Raw genomic sequence first — 22,810 nt, 5'->3', positions numbered from 1 at the left:
ATCAGTTACCATAGCAGTGATGAGGCTTCTAACACTAACACGATTATGCTTCTAGCATTTATTCTTTTGCTGTTGGAACAAACTGTTAAGAGAAAAAAAATTGCTATGGTCCTCCATTCAAGTTTATCCAGCTATGACAACTTCAGCTTTGCGTTCGTGGATGTGTGAAAAGGGTCCATCACCATCTTTGTGGTGGAGCAAACAATTAGCAAATCGGTGGCACCTGGAGCACAAACGAAACACTCAGACAGAGAAAAATAGTCCACAAAACACGGGATGTCACCAATTCAAATGGGTTCATTTCTGTTACATGTCCTTATTGCTTACACACAAAATAAATTATCTCTCAGCTAATGCTCTTAATTATAAAGGAACCTTCTAGGCAACCCTTCTAGCAGCAATTTTATATTTTATTATTAGTTTTTCATCATCTTGGTGAAGTTTTAGCTTATGAAAATTTTTCAAATTCAGTCTATTCCATCAATGAATGTCTTGAAATTACATATTTTATGTTGCATATATATTTTTGTTACATTTGTATTGTTTACTTTCAAAATTGTTACTATTTACAAGTATTTACATTGATATGTAGAATGGTGTTTCCCAACCACTGTGTGCCGTGAAAAATTGTCAGGTGTGCTGTGGAAAATTATAAAATTCCACAAAATAAATAAATGCATGAAAATAAATAATAATTTCAGGGATCCAAACTCCTCAGCTTTCGGAGAAATTCAACATTTTGAAACCATTATCGGTCACTTTTGTGATCGTGAAGAGCAATGATTAATGTGCAAAAGTGACTGGTGTAAAGTGCCATCACTTTGTATATAAATATCAAAGTGTTTTTCAAACACACGTTTTTGCTTCACCGACAACACACTAATGAGAGTACTAACTAACAAGAAATATTTAAAAACTGTCCAAATTTGTGAAGAGACATTGAATGTCTCATAATGTCTTTTAATAAAATATTATCTTATCGTTTATTAATTGTTTTATATCAGAGACCCCATTTATTGAACTAATTTAAATTAATCAAGAAAATGCTTCGACCTGAACATAACATCGAGTCCTTTTATTACTTTCTGCTATCAAAGCAACTGCAAGATTTTGTTCTCTCTTCTAAATACATGTTTTCAATGTTTATTGTGCACACCTCCCCAATTTGTTTTTTTTAGATGGCAAACTCGTAAAATCGCCCCTCGCTGTCTCTCTTTCTGCAACTCTTGTCATGTGGAGGGCAATGAGGCACTTAGCGCTGGGTTCAGCCTCCAGAACCAAATTAAAACTACCACGAGATGTCCGAGGCAAAGATGCAAAATCTAATGACAGTTGCCTTGGAATCAGTCTCCCTTGATGCGTTTGATTACGCACAGGCGAGTTTAAGTCGATGCGGAAAAGGAGGAAGGTTTGAGTTGTCGATTGAGTTCTGTTCATTTTGTACATGTTTGGTTCATATTTTAATCGTATTTGTTTTTTGTAATATTGCGTTGTTCATATTTTAGTGGCCTCTAGTGTCACTGCGGGGAAAAAACATTAATCTGCTTTGTGTGGTGTCTCTGTTGTTCATCTGTTCTGTTCATAATTAAATAAATGCATAATCTGCCATATGCTCATCCTGTGAATTCATGATTAAAAAATGAAAATAACGGTAATAATAGATTATAACAGAATTGTAATGACCCTGTCCGTCAAAACGACGGATGATGAGAGAGTTTGTGACTTTTTTTTTTTTTTTTTGCATTGTCGAATTTCAAACAGTACAAGTAAACACGCTACTAAGATGGACCGATAACATGGACAAGTTCTTGAAGAGTACAAATATTGACGATGGTTCGCCTATGTGGGATAGTGGTGTGCCGTAGAATGTTTTGGTTGTAAAAAGTGTGCCGTGGCAGAACATTTTTGGTAAACACTGATGTAGAACACATGCTTAATCAGTACTGTCTCTTTAAGACTAGCGCATTAGCCAGTTAGCGCATATATTGAGAGAAGTCTTGTGTGGTTTTTTAACGCATCCATGTGGGATTAGAATTACATTTTTCTTTTTAATCAACAACTGACTGTAAAAAAAAAGAGAAAGGATATTCAATTTTAATATCCTTTCAATAATCCTTCAATAATTAAATGATGGTATGTAAAAATGAAAAGAAAATCACTCAACTTTCAGTAAGTTTTTTGAGCTTCATTGAGATTGTTCTTGTCTTCATTTTACAAAATGTCTCCTTTTCTCTGTGTGTTTTTGTAGGTGGTTTCCTGTGAGCAAGATCATTAAAGCAGAAGAAAAATGAATGTGTTTGATAGCAACATAAACTTTGACGCACTCTTTAAGTTCTCTCAAATGTAAGTGTGTCATGCAAGGTTAATTTCCTTTTTTTCTGTCTTATTTTCAATTCGGTTTTGTTTTCATTAATCTCCACTCTGTGGTCATTATTTTCATGACTGGGCTATGCGTAGTGCTACGTGCAGTGACCATGCACCATGTCATCCAATTTTCATGCCAGCGCATGGGTGGGAGTTTTTGTGCTATCTGTGTGCATGTGCGCAAACTGTGGGGTGAATGGAGTGGTACAAAGCACAGTTTGCTACTTTCCTGAGAAATTGGTCATTGCGCTATAACTTCTGAAAACCATGTCTATTCTCAGCGCAAAATCAAAACTCAGTTCCTGGATTTGCAGTTTGGAGATTCCACTAATTCCAAATAAGTTCATGTCCAAACTCTGAAAATATTGTGGAGCATTTAATGATGTCCCTGACAATCACTAGCCATGATTTGCATGTCTGTAGATCAATATGATTAATAGTAATAATATTTTGTATAGCGCTTTTCCAAAGCTCAAGGACACTGTACTGAAATTAGTTGATGCCCAAAAGAACCTAAGACACAAATTATCCATATTTTCTGATGCATTACAGCTCATTTACACTACCAAATTCTTATGAATATGCTGTCTTTATTAATATTGATTTTGCTTGACAGGAACTAGAGTATATAATAGGACACAGTTGGTGCAATAACTGGAAAACAACCTCCAAATTCAATTGCACTTGACAGCCAATTAGCGTTTTGTGCATGCAATTACGCCTTCCTACTTGCACCTAGATTTAGCGCGTGCTTTCACACAAATATCAAAACTTCATTGTGATGCCCACTGACTATGCACGTATGACGTATCGCATAGCACTGAGCTTAAGACTTAACGCTATTAAAGTAGGGCCCCCTATGACTGTTTGTTATATATTAGTTAAATTATTTCAGTATATTTAGTTATTTTTTGTTTTAGTTTAAGCATAAACAGCATTTAGTTAATCTGTTTAAAGGGATGGTTCAGCCAAAAATGAAAATTGTCATTATTTACTCTCCATGTCATTCCATAACTGTTTGACAAAATAAAGGTTTTTGTACACCAAATATGAATTTTCAAATCTATTCACACCTAGAGTGAACATTTGCGAAACAACAAAGCAAGTTTTTTTTACAGTGTGTAAGGTTTTTCTTTTTCTGGCCAGCAATGACATGCCAAGGGCCTCTGGAGTTATCAAAACCTTGTTATATTTTAGGTCCAGCGACTGTAGTAATTACTTCATTTATTATCGTAAATGAAAATGTTTTAATCTCTAAATGGCCTGATGTTTTGTAATTACTGTAAAAAGTATTTTTCTTTCTGAATAATAAAATATGTCTCTCTTACTCTCAATAGCTCTCGCTCGACCCAGCAACACTTGAAGAATGTGTACGCCAGTCTGGCTGTGAGTCTGTTGGTGGCGGCCGCCGGCTCGTACATCTATGTTATCACAAGACTGTTTCAGGTGAGAAAGAAAACTTGGTCTCCTATATATCTTCACAACAGATCTGTAGCAATTCTAAAGTACTGGACAGTCACCTCCTTAACATCATGCATATGGTGTAACTGTGCTGTGCTTTCATGGTAGATGGCTTCATTAGGGGCCAAGCACTGAAGGTACGGACCCCTATTCTATTTGTTAGTGTTCTTCTTTTTCTTTAGGGTTTCAAGCTTTTAGTGCTGAAACCCTATTGTAATTGTAGGGTTTCACTTTTATTAGGGGTTCAAGTCCTAAGGGCTGAAACCCTATTGTAACTGTCAGAATTTTTAGGGGTTCAAGCCCGAAGGGCTGAAACCCTATTGTAATTGTCAGGATTTTTAGGGGTCCAAGCACCGAAGGTGCAGGAACCCTATTGTATTTGTTCTGATTTTCTTATTATTAGGGGTCAAGCCCCGAAGCGGTGAAAGACCCCTATTGTTTTTGTTAGTTTTCTTTTTCTTCCTCCACTCTTGAGTCTATCGCAGCCCATGTAACCGCTTGTGGGAAAGTTATGAAATTTGGCACACAAATAGAGGACAGTCTGATATGTTAGCACATCAAATTTGGCGTCTCTACCTCAAACCCTCTAGTGTCACCAACTGCCCAAACTTGCACACATGTTTATTTTAATAACTTTTGGACCGTGAGTCCTAGAAATTAAATTTTTCCTCTGCTCAAGATGATTCGATTGGACCCTATGACGTAATTTCCATCATGAAAATGATTCTACCATTTGGAATTTTCTGAAAAACATTCTTTTTCAAACTCGTCCTAGGCCATTTGTCTGATTTGCACGAATCTACATAATCTAGGGGCACTCACAACAAAGCATTATTCACAGCATTTTGAAAAACCATACCATTTTTGAATGACGAAGATCTCCGCAATGCTTTGAGGGATTGGAATGAAATTTTGTACGTGTCATCACCATTAAGTCCTGAGGTTACCTGCAGCGTTTTGGCACACTGTCCCCTACTGGTCAGGTGATAGAAAAATTGCCATTTTGGCTTATAACTCTTGAACGCTTTCTTGCATGATAACCATGCAACCAAACTCAGCAGTTTCAGAAAAGTGAACTAGTTATTTTTTTAAATAAATGTTTTTTTTTAATGATTGAAAGTTTACTTTTTCTGACTCCTCATACACTGTTCATTGGACTCTAACCAAACACATGTCACAGCTTCTTTTGCTGCTCATGCGGCCGATAATTGGCTTGACCCCGGTATCGGTGTTTGCAGCTATATTTATTATTTTTATTAACAGGGTCATTTAGAAAACAGGCATGGCAATATGCTCAAGCTTATAAATCCTAAACGAAAAGTCAAAACGTCACAAAAGTAGGTGAGCACATGCAACGTGTAATTCTAAAGAAGCATACATTCTTTTATGGAGATTTGACAATAGGTGGTGCTATAATTGGTCATGCGTTTTAAAAAAACATATATTCCTTAGTAAATTGCCTGTGTTGCATGTAAATTGTCTTTTCCATTTATGATCTAGGTGGTTACATGCTTGCTAAATAAAACAATACATTTTTATGCATGTGCTTAAAGGACTTGAGCTGCTTGAACCCTGTTAATTTCTGCTTGCAGCTATATTTATTATTATTATTCTGCCCCAAAACGGATCATGCTGACCAAACCGTAAGTCGTAGAGAGCTGAAATTTTGTGGGAAGTTAGTCCCCAGAATACTACAGCATATCAAATTTGGGCCCGATCGGCCTCAAGGTGGCAATATAGTCATCATTTTTAAGGTTTTGGCTCATTACTCCTGAACCTTTTGTCGCTCACCAAAGTGTCTTACATTGTTGAATTCCTTGGCTCAAGACAAAAAAACGTATATCTCCCATTTCATTTCCATCATGAAAATTTTCGCCTATACCAGATGTCCAATTTGCACGATAATCTGTGTTTGTCTATTATGGAACCTCCTGACAAAAAGATGTTTGATTCGCCAAAGCGTTACAAAGCTATAAGCCAACAAATTGGTCTGGCGTCGTCCATTTTGTACGTATTGACCAACATCTACCAAACGAAAAGTCCAAATGTTACGAAACTTTATACACACATGCATCTTGTAGAGGCCAATGACTAACATATCCTATAATATAAGTCAGACAAATTAAAAACATGGCAGCCAGTAAAATTAAGCAGCTAGTAACATAAAATCTGAATGGCCGACCATTACGAAACGTGAGATATTTGTACACCATGTCAGAATATGGCTTTTTACAAAGTTTTATAAAAATTGGCCTCAAGGTGCACTATAACAAGGACATTTAAATTTTCACCAATAACGGAGTTAATTAATCTTAAAATAATTTTTTCCTCTAATTTCTTGCACCAAGACTAAAGATATACTAAATGTATATCTTTGTTATATTGCATTTGATAAAATGGTTCCGCTATTCTAATTTTCTAAAAAATAAACTTTTTTTGAACAACTCCTAGGCCGTATATATCCGATTTTCACAAATATTTATGTGTCTACTATGAAGCCTCCTGTCAAAAATATATCAAAGGAATTTTGATTTGTCAAAGCATTGTGAATATATAAGCCAATGAATTGGTCATGCTTCCATTTTGTATGTATTGACCAATATCTATCAAAGGAAAAGGCCAAATGTTATGAAACTTGATACACGTATACAACAGCACATTTTGAGTCTGCATGCAAAATCGTGGAAAAACTAGCCTATAGGGTGCGCTACAGCAAAAAATGCTCATAACGCCGCAATTGTATTATCAATGAAGTTGAAAATTGGTTTGCTTTTTGTAGGGGCCAAATTAGGGTTGTGCCGATGGACGATATCATCGTCCATCGTGATGGCTGACCAACATCACGATGTAGAGCCACCATCGTGATGCCACGCCCCCTTTTGCGAGTCTTGCTAGTGTGACTCACTAATCCTAGTCTCTTCTATAGTTAACCTAAAAACTTTGCAGGGATTGCTCTGTAAATTAAATTGAGAATATAGCTAATGCATATATGCTATTTTAAATACTGTAGTATATGCCAGAGATGTGACGTGTTAGTCTGTGAAAATACCGTGTCAGGCAGGCTATACAAATATTGATCTTGACATTGTTAGCTTCTTGTCTTTTTTTTACATGTCTTACACTGTACATTTAGATTAAAATATGTTATGTTGTAGGCTACAAGAAAATAGCCTTTATTAATTAATTATTAGTAGTTGTTGTGTCTCAGAAAATCTTGCTCATTGTCACATAGCTCTTGTATACACTGAAGCGGCAGTTTAAGATAAACCCAGACCAGCGAACGTCAAATAACTTTTGTCTGGTTAATACTTTTAAAGAAAAATTTCCTTGGCCATAAATCCATAATGTCAAATCAAATGAAAGAAACAAGTTGAATATGAATAACACACATTTATTAAAACATAGAAGAACAACAAATAAAGAACAAGAAAACGGGAACAACACTCAGACCGAAACTTCGGCATTAACATTTCACTTATAATTAGCAGCACAATTAACTTCAGCACAGGCTACAAAATAAATTATGTTATTGAAATATTGTAAAGTGGTCATATGAACTACACAAATGAACGTTTAAAAAATAACATGCAAAATCGAATAGCTCCGCAACGGATGGCGAAAAATGCGTAAAGAAGTCTACTATCTTTCACCATAGACCATGTTTAAATTTCGATGTTTCTGGCCAGAAATACCAACATATTCACTTTATCTGGTTTTAATAAGCTGCGGATTGGAGTAACTACACTGCCCGCTGTGCTGAAGACCCGCTCTGATGGAGTACTGGTAGCACATATGCACAGATATTTCCGTGCTAATCTTGCCATGAACGGAAACCTTTTGTCGTTCATTTTCCACCAAGTCAGCGGGTCCTCTTCCCCATCAATGGTCATTTCTGCCTCGACCTTTTGCTCATCAGTGAGCGTGGCTGTGGCTGCTCTCTTCGCAAGAAGGCTGCCCAAAGACGACTTTTTTTTCTTAGGCGCAATATATTAAAAAAACCCGGATGAGTAGGCTACTAATTAATTGGGCTAGTAAAATAACGGAATTATAGTTTTTCAGTAGAAAAAAAATATATATGTAAAGAGATATATTAAAATAAAAAGTGCACAACTCTTCTTAAGTGGAAGAAATATTTTTCCCCCTTACGTGCAACCTATTGGAAAGCACGGATGAGTCAGTTGGGATAGTAAAATAACGAAATTATAGTTTTTAAGTGGAAAATAGTATTTATGTAAAGAGATGTATTAAAATAAAAAGTGCACAACTCTTCTTAAGTGAAAGCTAAAAAAAAAAGCTTCACGTGTCGTGCAACCTACTGATAAAGCGCCGACGAGTCATTAGTTCGGTTAGTAAAATAACGAAATTATAATTTGTCATATAATTTTTGAAAATTATATGAAATTATATAACCCCCCCCCCCCACCCTGCCCCACCGACGATATCATCGTCCATCGCAATGTTTTACTGTCAACATCGTCAACTGCCAATTTAGGGGACATCGCCCAACCTTAGGCCAAATGCTAACACATTCTACAATATGACTCAGACAAATGAAAAAACGTGGCTGCCAGCAGCCAATCAAGTTTCAGCAAAATTACTGTATAAATGGTGTGTAAATTATTGTATATTATCCAATGTTACCTGCTATGTGAACTACATCTATGACTCCCTAGGTCAATAATTATCAAAGAAAAGTTGACATTTATTTAATTATTTAGGGATTGTATTTATCATGGTGGTTTGACCCAAGTGTATCCAAAAGCCTATAATTCCTAAAATAAATATTCAAACTTTAAAACCTGTTTGGTGATTGAGTGCTTTGTGGATTTATAACAGTTAAAAAGTTAATAAATATTACCACCATATCAAATTAATTGGTAATACGAACATTTTTAAAATACAGAGCATTTTGTGGAATACAAATTGCAGATAAAAAGAACACCGCAATGAAGGGGTTCAACTCATAGACTGTAAAAAAAGATGGACAACGCCCCTTCGCTCTTTTCCATTGGTGAGAACTGAAGCCGCCAGTGTTCCGATATGGCGCTAACATCTTGGGACATGAGTCTGCACAATTGCGATTTCGGGACCAGTGCACTTTTGACTTATGCTGGTGTGAAATAATTCTAGAAATTTAGATATTAAATTTGAAGCTCCAATCTCCTCAGTCCTCCGAAGATCCCGAAAAAAAGTCAGTTGGTGCTTCAGTGACTACTTCGCTCAGAGAACCTGTCAATCACAGCTGTCAATCATGATGTCACCGCACCGTTTTTATAGCATCAAATAACTAACTAAAAACAAACTTATTTTGAAAACAAACACTTGAAATTACATCAACGTGACAGTTTCTGTCATTTACAGTAGTTTCTATCTTTGGGGAAAAAAGATATGTGAAGTGTAATTTAATTGTTTAGTTGGTCTCACGTCCTGTTGAATAAAATGGGGAGGCGGGGTTTATGACCTATACTAGGTCCAGTCACTGGTGGGCGATCGAGATGTTTTGGCTTCACTTTTGAGGGCTTGCGCGGCACACTTGGTTCAACTCTAAAACATCAAGACTGTGTGTTCATGCTTGACTGTAATCTTAATCTAAAAATGCTGCTTAAAATAATAAAAAATAAATAAACTTTAACAAGTAGTTTGATAATGTCTAAATATACATCTAACATAATACAAGTAAATACTATGCCTGAAAAAACTTAAATCAGCAATGTTTGCACAAATCTGTTTACAGTGTATTTATATTGAGCTTTACAAGCTTCTAGAGGCCACACTATAGTATTACATATCATTTTCACAGATGGCACTAATCTGCCTTCATTGGATTTTAAATGCCATTGCTCTATTTTTTTTATTTAAATACAGCATTATTGAAAAATAAACAAATGCGTTTTCCTAATATTTTTAAAATATTAAAAACTTTATGCAAAAAATATATCGTATATAAAAAAAATACTCTAATTGCATTGTCTGTTTTGAATGGCTAACAGTATGTAGGTGTGGCCCAAACCCACTCATACATACACTTTGTCCAAGATACCATCAAGGTCTATGAGCACAGTCGCATATGTTTAAAAACATCTTTGATTGGCTGCCGCCTGCATATAACAGCTTATAACATAAAATCTGAATGGCTGGCCATTATGAAATTTGAGATATTCTTACACTGTATCAAAATGAGGCTGTGTACCAAGTTTTGTGAGAATCAGCCACAAGGTGGCACTATAACAAAAACATTTATATTTTTGCTAATTTGCATCCGAGCGAATTAAAATCAAAATGCTTTTTTACCTCTAAATCCTTGCATCAAATCCTACAAAATGTATATCTCAGTTTTATTTCATTTTATACAAATTTTCTACCATTCTAATTTACTGAAAACCCTACTTCTAACTCCTAGGGCGTTAATCAGATCTTCACCAAACTTGGCCCATGTCAGCGCTAGACCATGCAGGCAAAAAGTTGTCAAAAGAATTTTGATTAAATCATCTAGAAGAAACAATCCGATATATTTGACTAGTGTGGCCCATTATGACTAATATTCCTTTATCTTGTGTGCACAAATGGTAAATTTCACAAAACTATGTAAATATGGAAAACAGGACATTCTGAGGAATCATACTAAATGTCATGGATTTATGATGAATGGGGAGCTAACAGCAATTTTTCAATTATCGGTCTTTTAGCTTTTAACTTATGAAAGCATTTAAGTCCATGGGTTTAATGAGTATATGAATGCATTTAAATTTATTTAAAGAAATGTTGTATACAGACAATATCTTCTGGCTTGTATAATATTAGTTTGCAAATAAATCTGTGATTTCCAAAATTATTATAGATATTAAAATATCACCTTAATTTGTACATATCCTAAAAATATTAAAAACATGTTTGTCAAGTTGCCAGTCTTGATTAACTGTCACATTGTTTTAGGGATCTGTTTGTATGTCTGGAGTTATATTATGTGTTTATTTTTCCATTATCCCCATTTCTGTCAAATGCTGCCTTAAAACCAGCTCAAAAGTGCCCTATGGGCATACTATGGCAATGCTCTTGCCAATGAAAGCAATTGTTTCCTACAATGACAAGACAATACATTTTGAGGGATCATATCTTCCTATCAGAATGTCATAGAGACATAAGGGAAGGCCAATTTCACTTGGGCTACCAATCAGTCTTTAAGTATAATCTTGGAAATGGCCCTAGCTGCCACCCCCATAGACTTCCATTCAAAATGGCTCAGAATGGTATATTCAGAACATAATGTTGTAGACACTTGGCGATTGGATCTTGCAAACTCCATTGACTTCCGTTCAAAATGGCTGAGTGTGATATCTTTGGATCAGAATGTCCTAGAAAAATGACAGTTTGCTTGTTTTACTTGGGTGAGCAATCAGACTTTAGGTATCATCATAGACACTACTTAGCCACACCCTAGCAACCATTTAGAGCTCTCTAGCAAGCAAACCCAATTAACTTTCATTCAAAATGCTTAGATGGTATCTCAGGATCAAAATGTCGTAGATACTTCTGTTTTCATTTATTTAACTCAGGGAAGCAAGGAGCCTTTTGAGTATCACCTTAGTAACTGCCAAGCAACCAGATGGGGTTACCCTAGCAACCGTGTAACACATATCTCTGTACCAGAACATTGTAGACACTTCCGGTTTCTTTAATTTGACTCAGGGTAGCAAGGAGCCTTTTGAATATCACCTTAGTAACTGCCAAGCAACCAGATGGGGTTACCCTAGCAACCGTGTAACACATATCTCTGTACCAGAACATTGTAGACACTTCCGGTTTCTTTAATTTGACTCAGGGTAGCAAGGAGCCTTTTGAATATCACCTTGGTACCTTCCTAGCAACCAGATGGGGTTATCCTGGCAATCATGTAAATAATCACATATCTCTGCACCAGAACATCGTAGACACTTTCGGTTTCTTTAATTTGACTCAGGGTAGCAAGGAGCCTTTGGAATATCACCTTGGTACCTTCCTAGCAACCAGATGGGGTTACCTTAGCAACCAAGTAACAAATCACATTTCCCCCAATTTTCAACAAATTTAGTTTAGGCAGGATCCTTTCTGTATATTTGTATTTGTCATCCACTGAATCATTTTTGTCAATTCTGATTGTTTTGGTTATTTCTTCACATGTGCTTGGACCCCGACGATTGCCACTTGCAGCTATTTTTTTACTTGAAGTAAATCCCCCCCTGAAAGTGCCAAATACCAGTCCATTTTGGCACAAGAACGTTGAAAGCGGAAGCAGAAGCTGAAGACTAATTTCATCTTGTCACAATAATGACCCCAAACAAATGTCTAAGGGCTGTGTAGAGGAAATCCCCTCGCAAAAAATCTAGATCGATCAAATTGAAAGAAAGAGTGGGAAAAATTGACAAATCAAGATGTTTTAAGTTGATAGAATGTTATTCAAAAAGAATGGCTGCTGTATTAAAAGCTAAATGTGCTTCAACCAAGTATTGAGGGGTGTGCACACCAGGTTATTGACTTTTCTATTTTTTTTTTGTGTTAAAGAGTTTCTATTTGTTGTTCACTTGAATTTGGTTGATTGCATTATCACATTAAAGGTGGAAAAAAATATTTGACATTTATCTTAGATTCATGTTTTACATTTCAAAAACCAAAACTTTTTAGACTTTTTATAGCAACTGTATTTCCATTTTATAAGTTGGATTCATGTTTGGGAAAAATATATTTTGTCAGAATACACAACAACTTTGGAATGGCTGTCACAATTGTGCTGTCACAGCATCTACAGAGGCTAACTGGACCAACTCCTGATTCTTTTGAAGGATCTCTCTCATAGCCACTATTATGATAATGTGTTTCAGGGTGGGCTAACCTTGCTGGGCTCTTTGGCCATGATGGGCTGGCTTGCAATGACCCCGCACAGCCCTCAGACTGAGAAGAAGAGGTTGGCCATACTGGTTGCGTTTGCTTTCTTCACAGGTGAGATTTTCATACCATCGGCCCATTCTAGAGCACTTTCTTTGTCAGATCATGTGTACAGTAACACATTACTCTGTGTGTTGAGCAGGTCTTGGACTTGGCCCACTCATGGACTACATCATTACCATCAACCCAAGGTAATATTCCCTCATCATAGGGTCTCACAAACATTCTATTGAACTGATTTAAAAAACAATCAGTTTGATGCTAAAACAGTTGTGCTGGAAACCTGTTAGACATTTAACCGTATAAGACAAATTTTTTAAAATAATGCATTTTAAAACGGGTTACTGTATGTGAGCGGATCAAAGCATTGTGCAATTTCTCTGCTCCATTTCCATTCTGGGTTGTTGACTCGCTCATTGGTCACTGTTGAGAGAAACAAATATACATGTAGTTACCACTCCACTGTAAAGTTGTTTCAATATGGTTTTTGTATATTGTGAACAAAAGATGTATGATATTTACATTGGCTGTGTCTCGTTTGGAAGGATGCATCCTCCAGAGGTCGCATTTGTTGGCCGCATACGTCATCGAGGCTATCTCGTTTCAGTTTTATGTTTTTTACTGGGAATGGAAAAAAGGTTAACCTGTTGATATGCATTTGTTCACACTCGGGAGTGACGTCACTCTGCTTACATATGTCATTTACCGTCTATATATGTAATTAATGTTAACAAATTATACATCTTTTCAAAGGTCTAAGGGTTCAACATTGATATCCGATCTCTATTTCACGATAGCAATGCTCCAGAAACAGCAATTTGTTTATTTGTGCCAGGAGTACAAATGAAAACATGCAATATCAAAACGGGATTTCATACCTTTGTTATGGAATCGCGATCGCCAGATGAATCCTATTCGCCACACTTAGGTCAATTGTGACAAGGGTTCATTGTATAACATCCAATAGCACTTTATTGTCCATAAAATTGATACATCTGAGAAATTGATAATTCTCCATTGTTTACATGAGATCTCGCCTGGATGAATTACCCTTCGTCAAATTCTTCAACAAACTATGCAAGCGGAGCAGCATTCATGTTGTAAAACTGTATATTATCTTATATATTAGAGTGTTATAAACAAAACAAGCCCATCTCCAAAGTCTATTTTTTAAAAATGCGGTGTAGTTTAATTCATAATAGCTGAGCAGTGCCGTAGGAGTTTGTGTTTAGTTTGAGAGGCGGAGCCTTAATTTTACTCTGTATGCTTCCAGTGATTTTACAGAGAAAAAAGATTGCAGGAGCCTCATTTTTTGTTAGATCATTTTCAAATTTGAAACATAACTTCTTTAGACTTGTGGCTTTGAGAACATTGTATTTTTGGGTTGCCTTGGCACTTTTATTATTGTTATTTTTTAATTATAAAAACATATTCAGCACAAAATATTTCATTTACTATAAAATTCATAGTTCTCTAACTTTAAAAAATAACAACATATATTAATTCTGATCATTTCAAAAGATGCTACAACTGTGTCCATACTCCAAAGCAGGGGTGCCCACACTTTTTTGTGTGATGATCTACTTTTAAATGACCAACTCAATAAGATCTACCAACTAAAAAAAACACAGTTTCATTTAAAATAAGAAAATGCTTGTTGGGACTACTGCATGTATCCCTACATGGAATTCATCTTCTAATTAATAAAAAAATATATAATAATGTTCAATGTTGATATCATTCAGTTTTAAAATTAAACCCAAAACACCTACAGCACAATAGATTACAATAGCCAGAGCATTTACCTTATTCTGATGACGAGTCAATATTGACCAGGCGAGGTTTTGTTTATTCAGTTGACATGACAACTCGCGCCTTCCAAGGACTTTTGAAACAGAGCGCGTAATTGCGATGCTACTGCCCGGATTAGGCAAAACTGTCTGATCGACGTATTGGGCACACCTGCTCCAAAGGGTCCAGTAAATACAACCATTTAAGTTCAGGTATGTCATTTTCATGGTTTGTGCTCAAAAAGGGGGCACACATCAACAGGTTAAGGATTGTGTAAATGTAAGTGCATATACATAAAAGGCATTTACAATAGATTAATAATAAGAAAAAGAGAGACGGGAAAAAAAAAGAAACGAAACATCATCGATGACATGTGGCCAAATAGCAAGCAATTTGTCATACAAAGTTCAACAACATTTACAGTGTTGTACTGCCAAGCTCTCATGGTACAACACTTGGTCAGTTGTGAGGGTGATGCATTAGCTTGTTGATATGATTCTTTGAAATTATTTAGAAGTGGAGATAGTGATTTTTGAGTGCATTATTTAATTTGTGAAAGGAACGCTACATAATGTTTTCTCTACATAAGTCTTTAAAATCCACAACAACTCGTTGGTTGCACACACACACTCGCATCTGTTTGACATTAATTTTCACTAAACATTTTGCATTTTTGATCATTGTTGATCTGATAATATTTCACAAATGCTTGGTAATTGGTTCAATTGTATTATTAATTGGAGATTTAGATTCTCTTTGATAAAAGAGGTTGTAGGTAACGTTTTATGTGGAGTACAGTACCCTGATCTGTTGTTTGTTTACAGTATCATTGTGATGGCTTTTCTGGGCACCTCGGTCATCTTCACCTGCTTCACGTTGAGTGCCCTCTATGCCCAGCGCAGGACTTATCTTTTCTTGGGAGGTAAATATAAAGACAATAGTTGGCTCATTTTTCATGTACAGTCGCTGTATGTTTCTTCGGCCTAGGGATGTCAAAAGTACTGGTACTTCTGTAACAAGTCAATGCTTAAAAAAAAAAAAAAAAAAAAAGGAAAGAATACCATTCTGTCTACTGAATCAGAAGCACAGAGTGCTGACTTAATTCGGTACCTATTACACTGTCCGACTGATGCTCACATTTATATTTGCATCCATGCTCCATGAAGAGCAATCAGGCTTTGCAGCTGTGCTTGGCAAAAATGCTCGTCTTGAAGAGGTTTTATGTAAAAAGTAAATTTAAGTGAAATTTACAGGTGAGAATTTTTTTTAATAAAAAATAGTGAAATTTACAGGTGAGAATTTTTTTTTATAAAAAATTATTCAGAGTGCTGAATAAAAATTTCCAATTTAATTTATCAAATGCTTTTTAATTTAAGCATTTAATAATACAATTATAGTTCTGGTTTGTTTTTGATGGGCAAGACTAATTAGGTTGAATAATCTATGGATATTATCTGAAGCATTCCTGTTTTTAATAAAAACCTGTTTGATCATGGTGGATTAACATCGGAATAACTGTTTCGATTCTAGTACCTAGAGTTTTGGTAATGATTTTTAAATCTGTGTTTTCAATAACAGAGGGCGGTAACTAGAAGGATGAATTGGGTCCATGTTTGCTTTTAGTAAGAGTGTCATGGCAGCTGTGTCGGTATATGTGTCGGTATTGTGGATGTAATTTTTATTTCTATAATTTCTCTCTGAAATATTGCGGATAACATTTGCCAAAAGTGTTTATAAAATTTGGCTGGTAGTCCATCAGGTTCAGGTGATTTGTTATTAGGTATTTTATCTAGTTGATAGATACATGAAGGTTTCTATGGGGGGGTGAGCAAGAGACAGACACAGTGGGTGTGGCGTCAGGTCTCGGAGAGGTGTTTATTTTAAATAACAGAATAACAGAAAAAAGTCCAAAAAGGGGGAATAAAGTGTCTAAGGAGAATTGCTGTCGGTCCATCAAGTCAATTTTATTTGTATAGCGCCTTTCACAACACACATAGTTTCAAACAGCTTTACAAAAAATCATGCATTAACAGAAAATTAAACTGTTATATCTATAATTTCTTAATCATCCTTGTGTAGTTTCATAAAATACAATTTTGATTTGTTTAAAAATAAGTAATTCATTGTGTTTAGAAACCCAGTGAGCAAGCAGAAGGAGACTGTGGCAAGCTGCAAAATGACAGCTGAAAAATTATGTAATAATTTTTAATGTAATATTTATTTTTAAATATATTTATTTAATTTTATAAATAGCATTTATTTAATGTTTATACATATTTATATTAATATGTGACTTTAATATTTGAGTGTTCAATGGAATACACTACATGGCCTAAAACTTCTGAGCATCTTCTTCTAATTAACAGTTTTGACTATTCCATTAATTCCAGTGACAAGACAGATGTGACTTTCTAGGGAATTGGGTGCTCCTAATTTTGTTGCAACCGTTTTAGTGACCCTGTGCCCAATCATGGTGAATCATGAAACTTCAAAGGTATTGGTATTGGAACTGTGACAACCCTAATTTATATTGTAATATTTTCTCTTCAAGGCACTCTGATGTCAGGACTGTTTGTTCTTCTGCTGGTGTCATTCTTCAACATGTTCTTCTCCTCAGTTGTGCTTTTTAAGGTATGTTACATGACTGTATAAAAGTAGTTGTTTATGTTATGTGAATGTGTGCATGTAACAGTGTTATGTGAGTGTTTGTGCAATAGTGGAGTGCGGGTGTTTATGTGAGAGTGTTGCATGAGTGTTTGTTTGAATGTGTGCTTTAGTGTCCTCCAGTGTGTCCATAAAGAATCGCCATTGACTTATAAATTTTTGTGGTAACACTTTACATTAAGATTCTATTTATTAGCATTAGTAAATGCATTAGGTATCATGAACTAACAGTGAACACAATTATTTTACCGTATTTATTAATTTAACATAACTAAAGATCAACAGCTTTTTATTTAAAAAATGTATATGTTGGAATTAAGATTAACCAAAATTAATAAACGCTGTAAAATATTGTTTATTGTTTGTTCATGTTAACTAATATAAGCTAATGTTAACTAGATTAAAATGTTTGTAAACAAACTTTGATGTTGGCTTGACAAAGCCAAAAAAAAAAAGTTTAAGAGCTTGGGGTAGGTAGATAGGTAGAGTGTTCTGTATGGTCATTAGGGTGTTGCTAGGTAAGGTAGATGCTATGGTGTTCTGGGTGGTTGCAAGGTGGATGCCAGAGTATTCTAGGTGGTCATTAGGGTTTCTGGGTGGTTTCTAGGCAGTTACTACAGTATTCTGGGTGGTTGTTTGGTGTTTGCGAGTGTGGTCTTGGTGGTTGCTAGGGTATTTCTAGGCAGTTTCTAGGGTGTTAAATATAAAACTTCACTGATCTTCAGGCTCGCATAGAAGAATGTCAACACCCCATACATAAAAATGAATTTACATCATTGATGAAGCTGTAATAGGCATATTCCATCATTAATCTCTTCTTTATAAAACCTCTCAGGGTCTACTCCTTCCCTCCCTTCTACTTATTTTATAGTGCTAACTTTACTGCACCATATAAGAAATTGAATAAAAGCACTTTAGATGTATTTTTTGTTGAATATTTGGCCATACATATACAATGCTTGATTAAAACTTCCTATAAACTGTACACTCCAAATATCTATTAAACTTAAAAATCGACACAAATATGTAAAAACCATTTCAAAACCCTCATCATCTGAAATATTAAAGCATGCTTTGTTCATGTTCGTAGCTAAAATCCCATGTAAAATTCTCCACTGAAGGTCTCCCACCTTTTCAATGGGTCTACCCAATCTTAGTACATCCATAATAAAATAGGGTAAAACGGTAGAAAAGAAAACCGTAGTGTGAGAAGGTAGCCAAAAAATAGACCGAAAACCATTGTGTACTTATTTTAGTTTACCTTTCACATCCCGGCATTTAGCCCTGACCGGTTTTATTTGGTTCAACACTTAACCTTTGTTTCATTAGTCTGCTATACTTTATACAAATAACTTCCACTGTTTGCCACATCAGCACATGAATCGTCATCTCTAAAACTCTCTTCTGTTGCCTCTGACATTTTATCAATTTCGTCACGTTGTCCTACATCCACCTCATTTTCTTATATTAATGCACTACAATAGGTGCCACTAGCATTTTTACTTACACTTTTACTAAAAATAAAAACAGAGAACAAAAGCATCTTTTAAAAATACCTCTAAATATCCTTTACTGAATTTCATGGAAATAAGTTTAAAAAATGTAACTTGAAACTTGTTATTGAGTGTTTTTGTGTTGTTTTAAAAATATCTAAAACCCCTTAAAACAAGATGCATTTACCTGAGAATCAACATAAGATATTTAGACCTGCTTTCAGAGAATATATCATGAATATAAGGGTATTTTGTATAAGTGTATCTTCTCACTTGTTTATGCTTCAAGACAATATACACATACAGTATATTCAAGATTATATTCAACATTCTCAAAGCAAATTTTTATATTTTCTTTTTAGATTTGGTTTTAGATATGTATACAGGAAAACATGCCAAAAAAACTTTTGTTCACTTCAATTTCGATCCAGCTTTAGCTCACAAAAAACAAACTCGCTCTTCTTTATAGAGGTGTGTATCGTAATTTCTTTACGAAATGTTACAAACCGTAACACACACATTATGATTCAGTATTTTGCGAGCCAGCCCGTGTGAGTCCATGAGTCCAAACAGAATTCTGAATAAATCAAAGTTTAAAAATGTATATGCCAGTTAGGAATTCATTCTTTGGATCATATATAATCAATAAAAGCCAATTTGCAAAGATCAGAATTCAACTCAAAGATTCATAAATAGAATACTAGAGGAACATTAGGACTGCACTGGCAATTAGGGCTGCACCTAACACTTATTTTTTTTATCGATTAATCTAACGACTAATTTGCTGGGTTTTTTTATTTGTTTTTTTTTTATTTAATTTTGTATTATTATTTCTTGATTAATATAACAATTAATTAACCCAAAATAAATATAAAAACTTGTCTCATTAATATTTTAATAAATTATCTTCTCTTAAACACAAACAAATGTACAAGAAACAAAGTGTGCACTGCAGGGCATTATACTGCAACAAAAATAGCCCTGTTTTAACTGGTAATCTCCATTTTAAAATCCAACATTTTATTTTGGATATATTTTATGTTGGACTGCTAAACTCGAGGTTGCACAATGTTTTGATATTCCTGCTGAAAGTGACTTGAATTTTAAATTTTTTTCATTTATTTTGTTGTTGGATTGCTAAATGTAGATTCATTTTATTTTATTTTGGAGCGATTTTAATTAAGAACTTGTTCAATTAGAGTAAAAGGAAAGTGCAATCTACATTTTAAAACAAAATAAATTAAACAAAATGTAAAATTCAAGTCACTTTCAGGGGGAATATCAAAACATTGTGCAACCTCGAGTTTAGCAGTCCAACATAAAATTATTTTACAGTAAAATTGGAGCAATTTGAGTAATACTTAAATGTTTTTCTAACAGGAATAACTAAAACTTGTGCATTCTTAATCAACTCTCAGTAAAAGAAACATTTGTAACAAAATTCAAAAGGTAGGAACCTAATAATGAAAAATAGGGGTCACGATTGTGAAATTTCGCTGACAATTAATTGTCAAACAAATAATTGTTATTATGACTACGATTACTGTTTTAGGACTATGATGATTAATTGTCTGTTTTAGGTGTTTCACGAATATGATTAAATACCATACAAACTCACTATGTGTGCTTCATGCACACAACAAAGTCATTTATACAAATTTAGATTGGTCATATAATAAAATAAGGGTATATGATTTCCTTTTCAGGCTTCAAAATTGTATGAATGACTTTATAAAATAATTAAAATAATATTTTAATTATCAAAATATGTCTAAATAACTGAAATATATCTCTTATTTGTCCGATTTACTTTTGATCCATTGGACTTTCAATATTTTGTTTTCTTTTGCTGCTTTTGTAACCCAGCCAACCTGTATAGCAATTATATTATAAAATATTTCTGCCTTAAATTCTTCACTTTCACACATTATTTTAAGGCTCTCTGGTTAACTCACAAGCCCTTATTTCTCATGAAGGAAGACTTTGAGATTCTGTTTCTTGCATTTGATCATCTCCACAGAATTAGAGCAGGGCATCTCCTCTGTCTCACTGCATGTTATAACACTGCATGAATAAACCCACAATGACCACGGATATTTGACATTACATGGCCGTAAAGTGAAACTGGATCGCTTTGCGTTCACAAAACGAATCCGTTTATATTTTCGCGGGAGTTTTGTGCACGCCTCTGTAGATGGCGTGCTCATCCGAGCGCTTGAAGTGGTTCATCTTCACACACTCAAGAGAACTGCTCTTGTGACGTCCGTGGTGCCGTTCCCTGAGATGTTTGGAGTTCAAGTGAATGAGACACAAGTGCTTTTTCCTCTGCGCTCACTGGCGAGTGAAATGTTACATTTTACTTTCCAGTGGCTAATAACAGACGTTTTTGTTCGCATAGTGAGAAATTTACTCGCATATGCGAGTGAGTTACTCGCAATGTAGAGGACTGCATGGCCGTTAAAGTCAACAGAAAATATAAAACGGCCAAATGGTGTAAAGTTACAATAGCAGCAGTGTAGAAATTACTTTTAACGTGGGGCGATGAGGAAAAATTTAGAAAATATATTTTAAGTGACTACTACTAACAGAAACGCATGTTGTAATACTATATCATGTTTGGGTGGGTACAAAAAGTAAACAGGACTTGCGGTGCTGCTGTCTTTACGAGCGTATAGTGTGTGTGTGTGTGTGTATATACATATACACACAGTTTTTACTGGTTGATTTGTAATCAACTGTTGAGAACTGAATGGTTCTTTCATTTCAAATGTTTTTCCATTCAAATGCATTGCATGGATCTCGTTTTTGGATACACATTACAACTAACGATTATTTTGTTAATTGATTAATCTAACAAGTATTAGAATGATTATTTGACTATTCTGCGATTTATTGCAACGATTGATCATTAACTGATTATTCTGCTTGTGTCCCGACTTAAAAGGTTCTAATGTGCTTACTAACAATAAAGACGACAAAATAATTTTTAAAAATACCTCTAAATGACATTCACTGAATTAAAGGTGGGGAAAAAATACTTTTTACAAGTTTAATACAGTAAAAAAAGCAGTGCATTGTTTTCCATTTAAATTTGTCTAATAATCCTTAAAACAAGATACATTTACTTGAGAAGCAACATTTAGACTTGTTTTAAGAGGATGTATCTAATAAATGTAAGCGTATTTTGTATATACAAGTATTTTTTTCACTTGGTTATACTTCTGCGAGTGCAGTAAAGACAAAATATACTTATATTCAAGATCTATTCTCTAAAATGTCTTGCTTCTATCCTGCTTCTCAGGTGAAAGCATCTTTTTTTAAATGATTTTTAAATATTTGTATTTTTTTAAATATTATATTCAGCATTCTCAGATAACATTGCAGTATAGTTCCTAAAGTAAATGGACATTTGTTTTAAATGAGTTTTAGATATTTTTATAGGAAAAAAAGCCAAAACAAATCATAAATATGTTTTGTTGCAGTGTATAATAGAAAATTGCCAATTTTCTTTATGCTAATAAATGCACAGTGACATATATTATGATTCAAGATGTCGCTTGCCATCGCGTTATATTCTAGGTGCATTAAGCATGTGTGCTTGAGGGACGAGCATCCGCGCCCGTGTTCATCACCTGAAGCTGTTTGGAAAGTTTAGAGTGCCTCCAGACTGGGAGCTGTGTAATTCTTCCTCTCCTCTCTGTCAGGCGCGAACTGCAGTGCTGCTCCCACGTGTCATTATTCGAGTTTCATATGATCTCATGTTACGTTAAATGAGATCAAACGACTATTCGACAATGACAATACAAAATTGCTGATAACATTTTTCAAAGTTGTTGATAACGTAGACTTACCGTTTCAGCCCTAATCGCTAGCGAGTGAAATCTGAACATTTACATGGCAATGCCTAATAGCATACATATTTTTAGTTGCATAGTGCAAAAATGTATCACATGTACGAGTGATTTACTGCCATTGTAGAGGGCTGTGTTGCATGAGTGTTTGTAACAGTGTTGTTTGTTTGTGTAACCATGTTGCAAGAGTGGTGTGTGTGTGTGTGTGTGTGTGTGTGTGTGTGTGTGTGTGTGTGTGTGTGTGTGTGTGTGTGTGTGTGTGTGTGT

General features: G+C 34.9%; 1 protein-coding gene across 1 annotated transcript in view; it reads left to right on the top strand.

Annotated features, from left to right (window-relative positions):
• Window positions 1-22,810, top strand: part of tegt (testis enhanced gene transcript (BAX inhibitor 1)) — a 43,847-nt gene that overhangs the window by 6,217 nt on the left and 14,820 nt on the right. The window contains exons 2-7 of the mRNA XM_052102043.1: window positions 2,249-2,343; window positions 3,702-3,810; window positions 12,681-12,798; window positions 12,887-12,935; window positions 15,360-15,457; window positions 17,087-17,166. Of these exons, the coding sequence (XP_051958003.1) occupies window positions 2,288-2,343; window positions 3,702-3,810; window positions 12,681-12,798; window positions 12,887-12,935; window positions 15,360-15,457; window positions 17,087-17,166 (510 nt within the window). The 5' untranslated portion in view covers window positions 2,249-2,287. The remainder of the gene's footprint in view (window positions 1-2,248; window positions 2,344-3,701; window positions 3,811-12,680; window positions 12,799-12,886; window positions 12,936-15,359; window positions 15,458-17,086; window positions 17,167-22,810) is intronic.

The sequence above is a fragment of the Xyrauchen texanus genome, chromosome 32 (genome assembly GCF_025860055.1).
Source record: "Xyrauchen texanus isolate HMW12.3.18 chromosome 32, RBS_HiC_50CHRs, whole genome shotgun sequence".
Taxonomy (NCBI): Eukaryota; Metazoa; Chordata; class Actinopteri; order Cypriniformes; family Catostomidae; genus Xyrauchen; species Xyrauchen texanus.
This window is presented reverse-complemented; position numbering and strand designations above follow the sequence as displayed.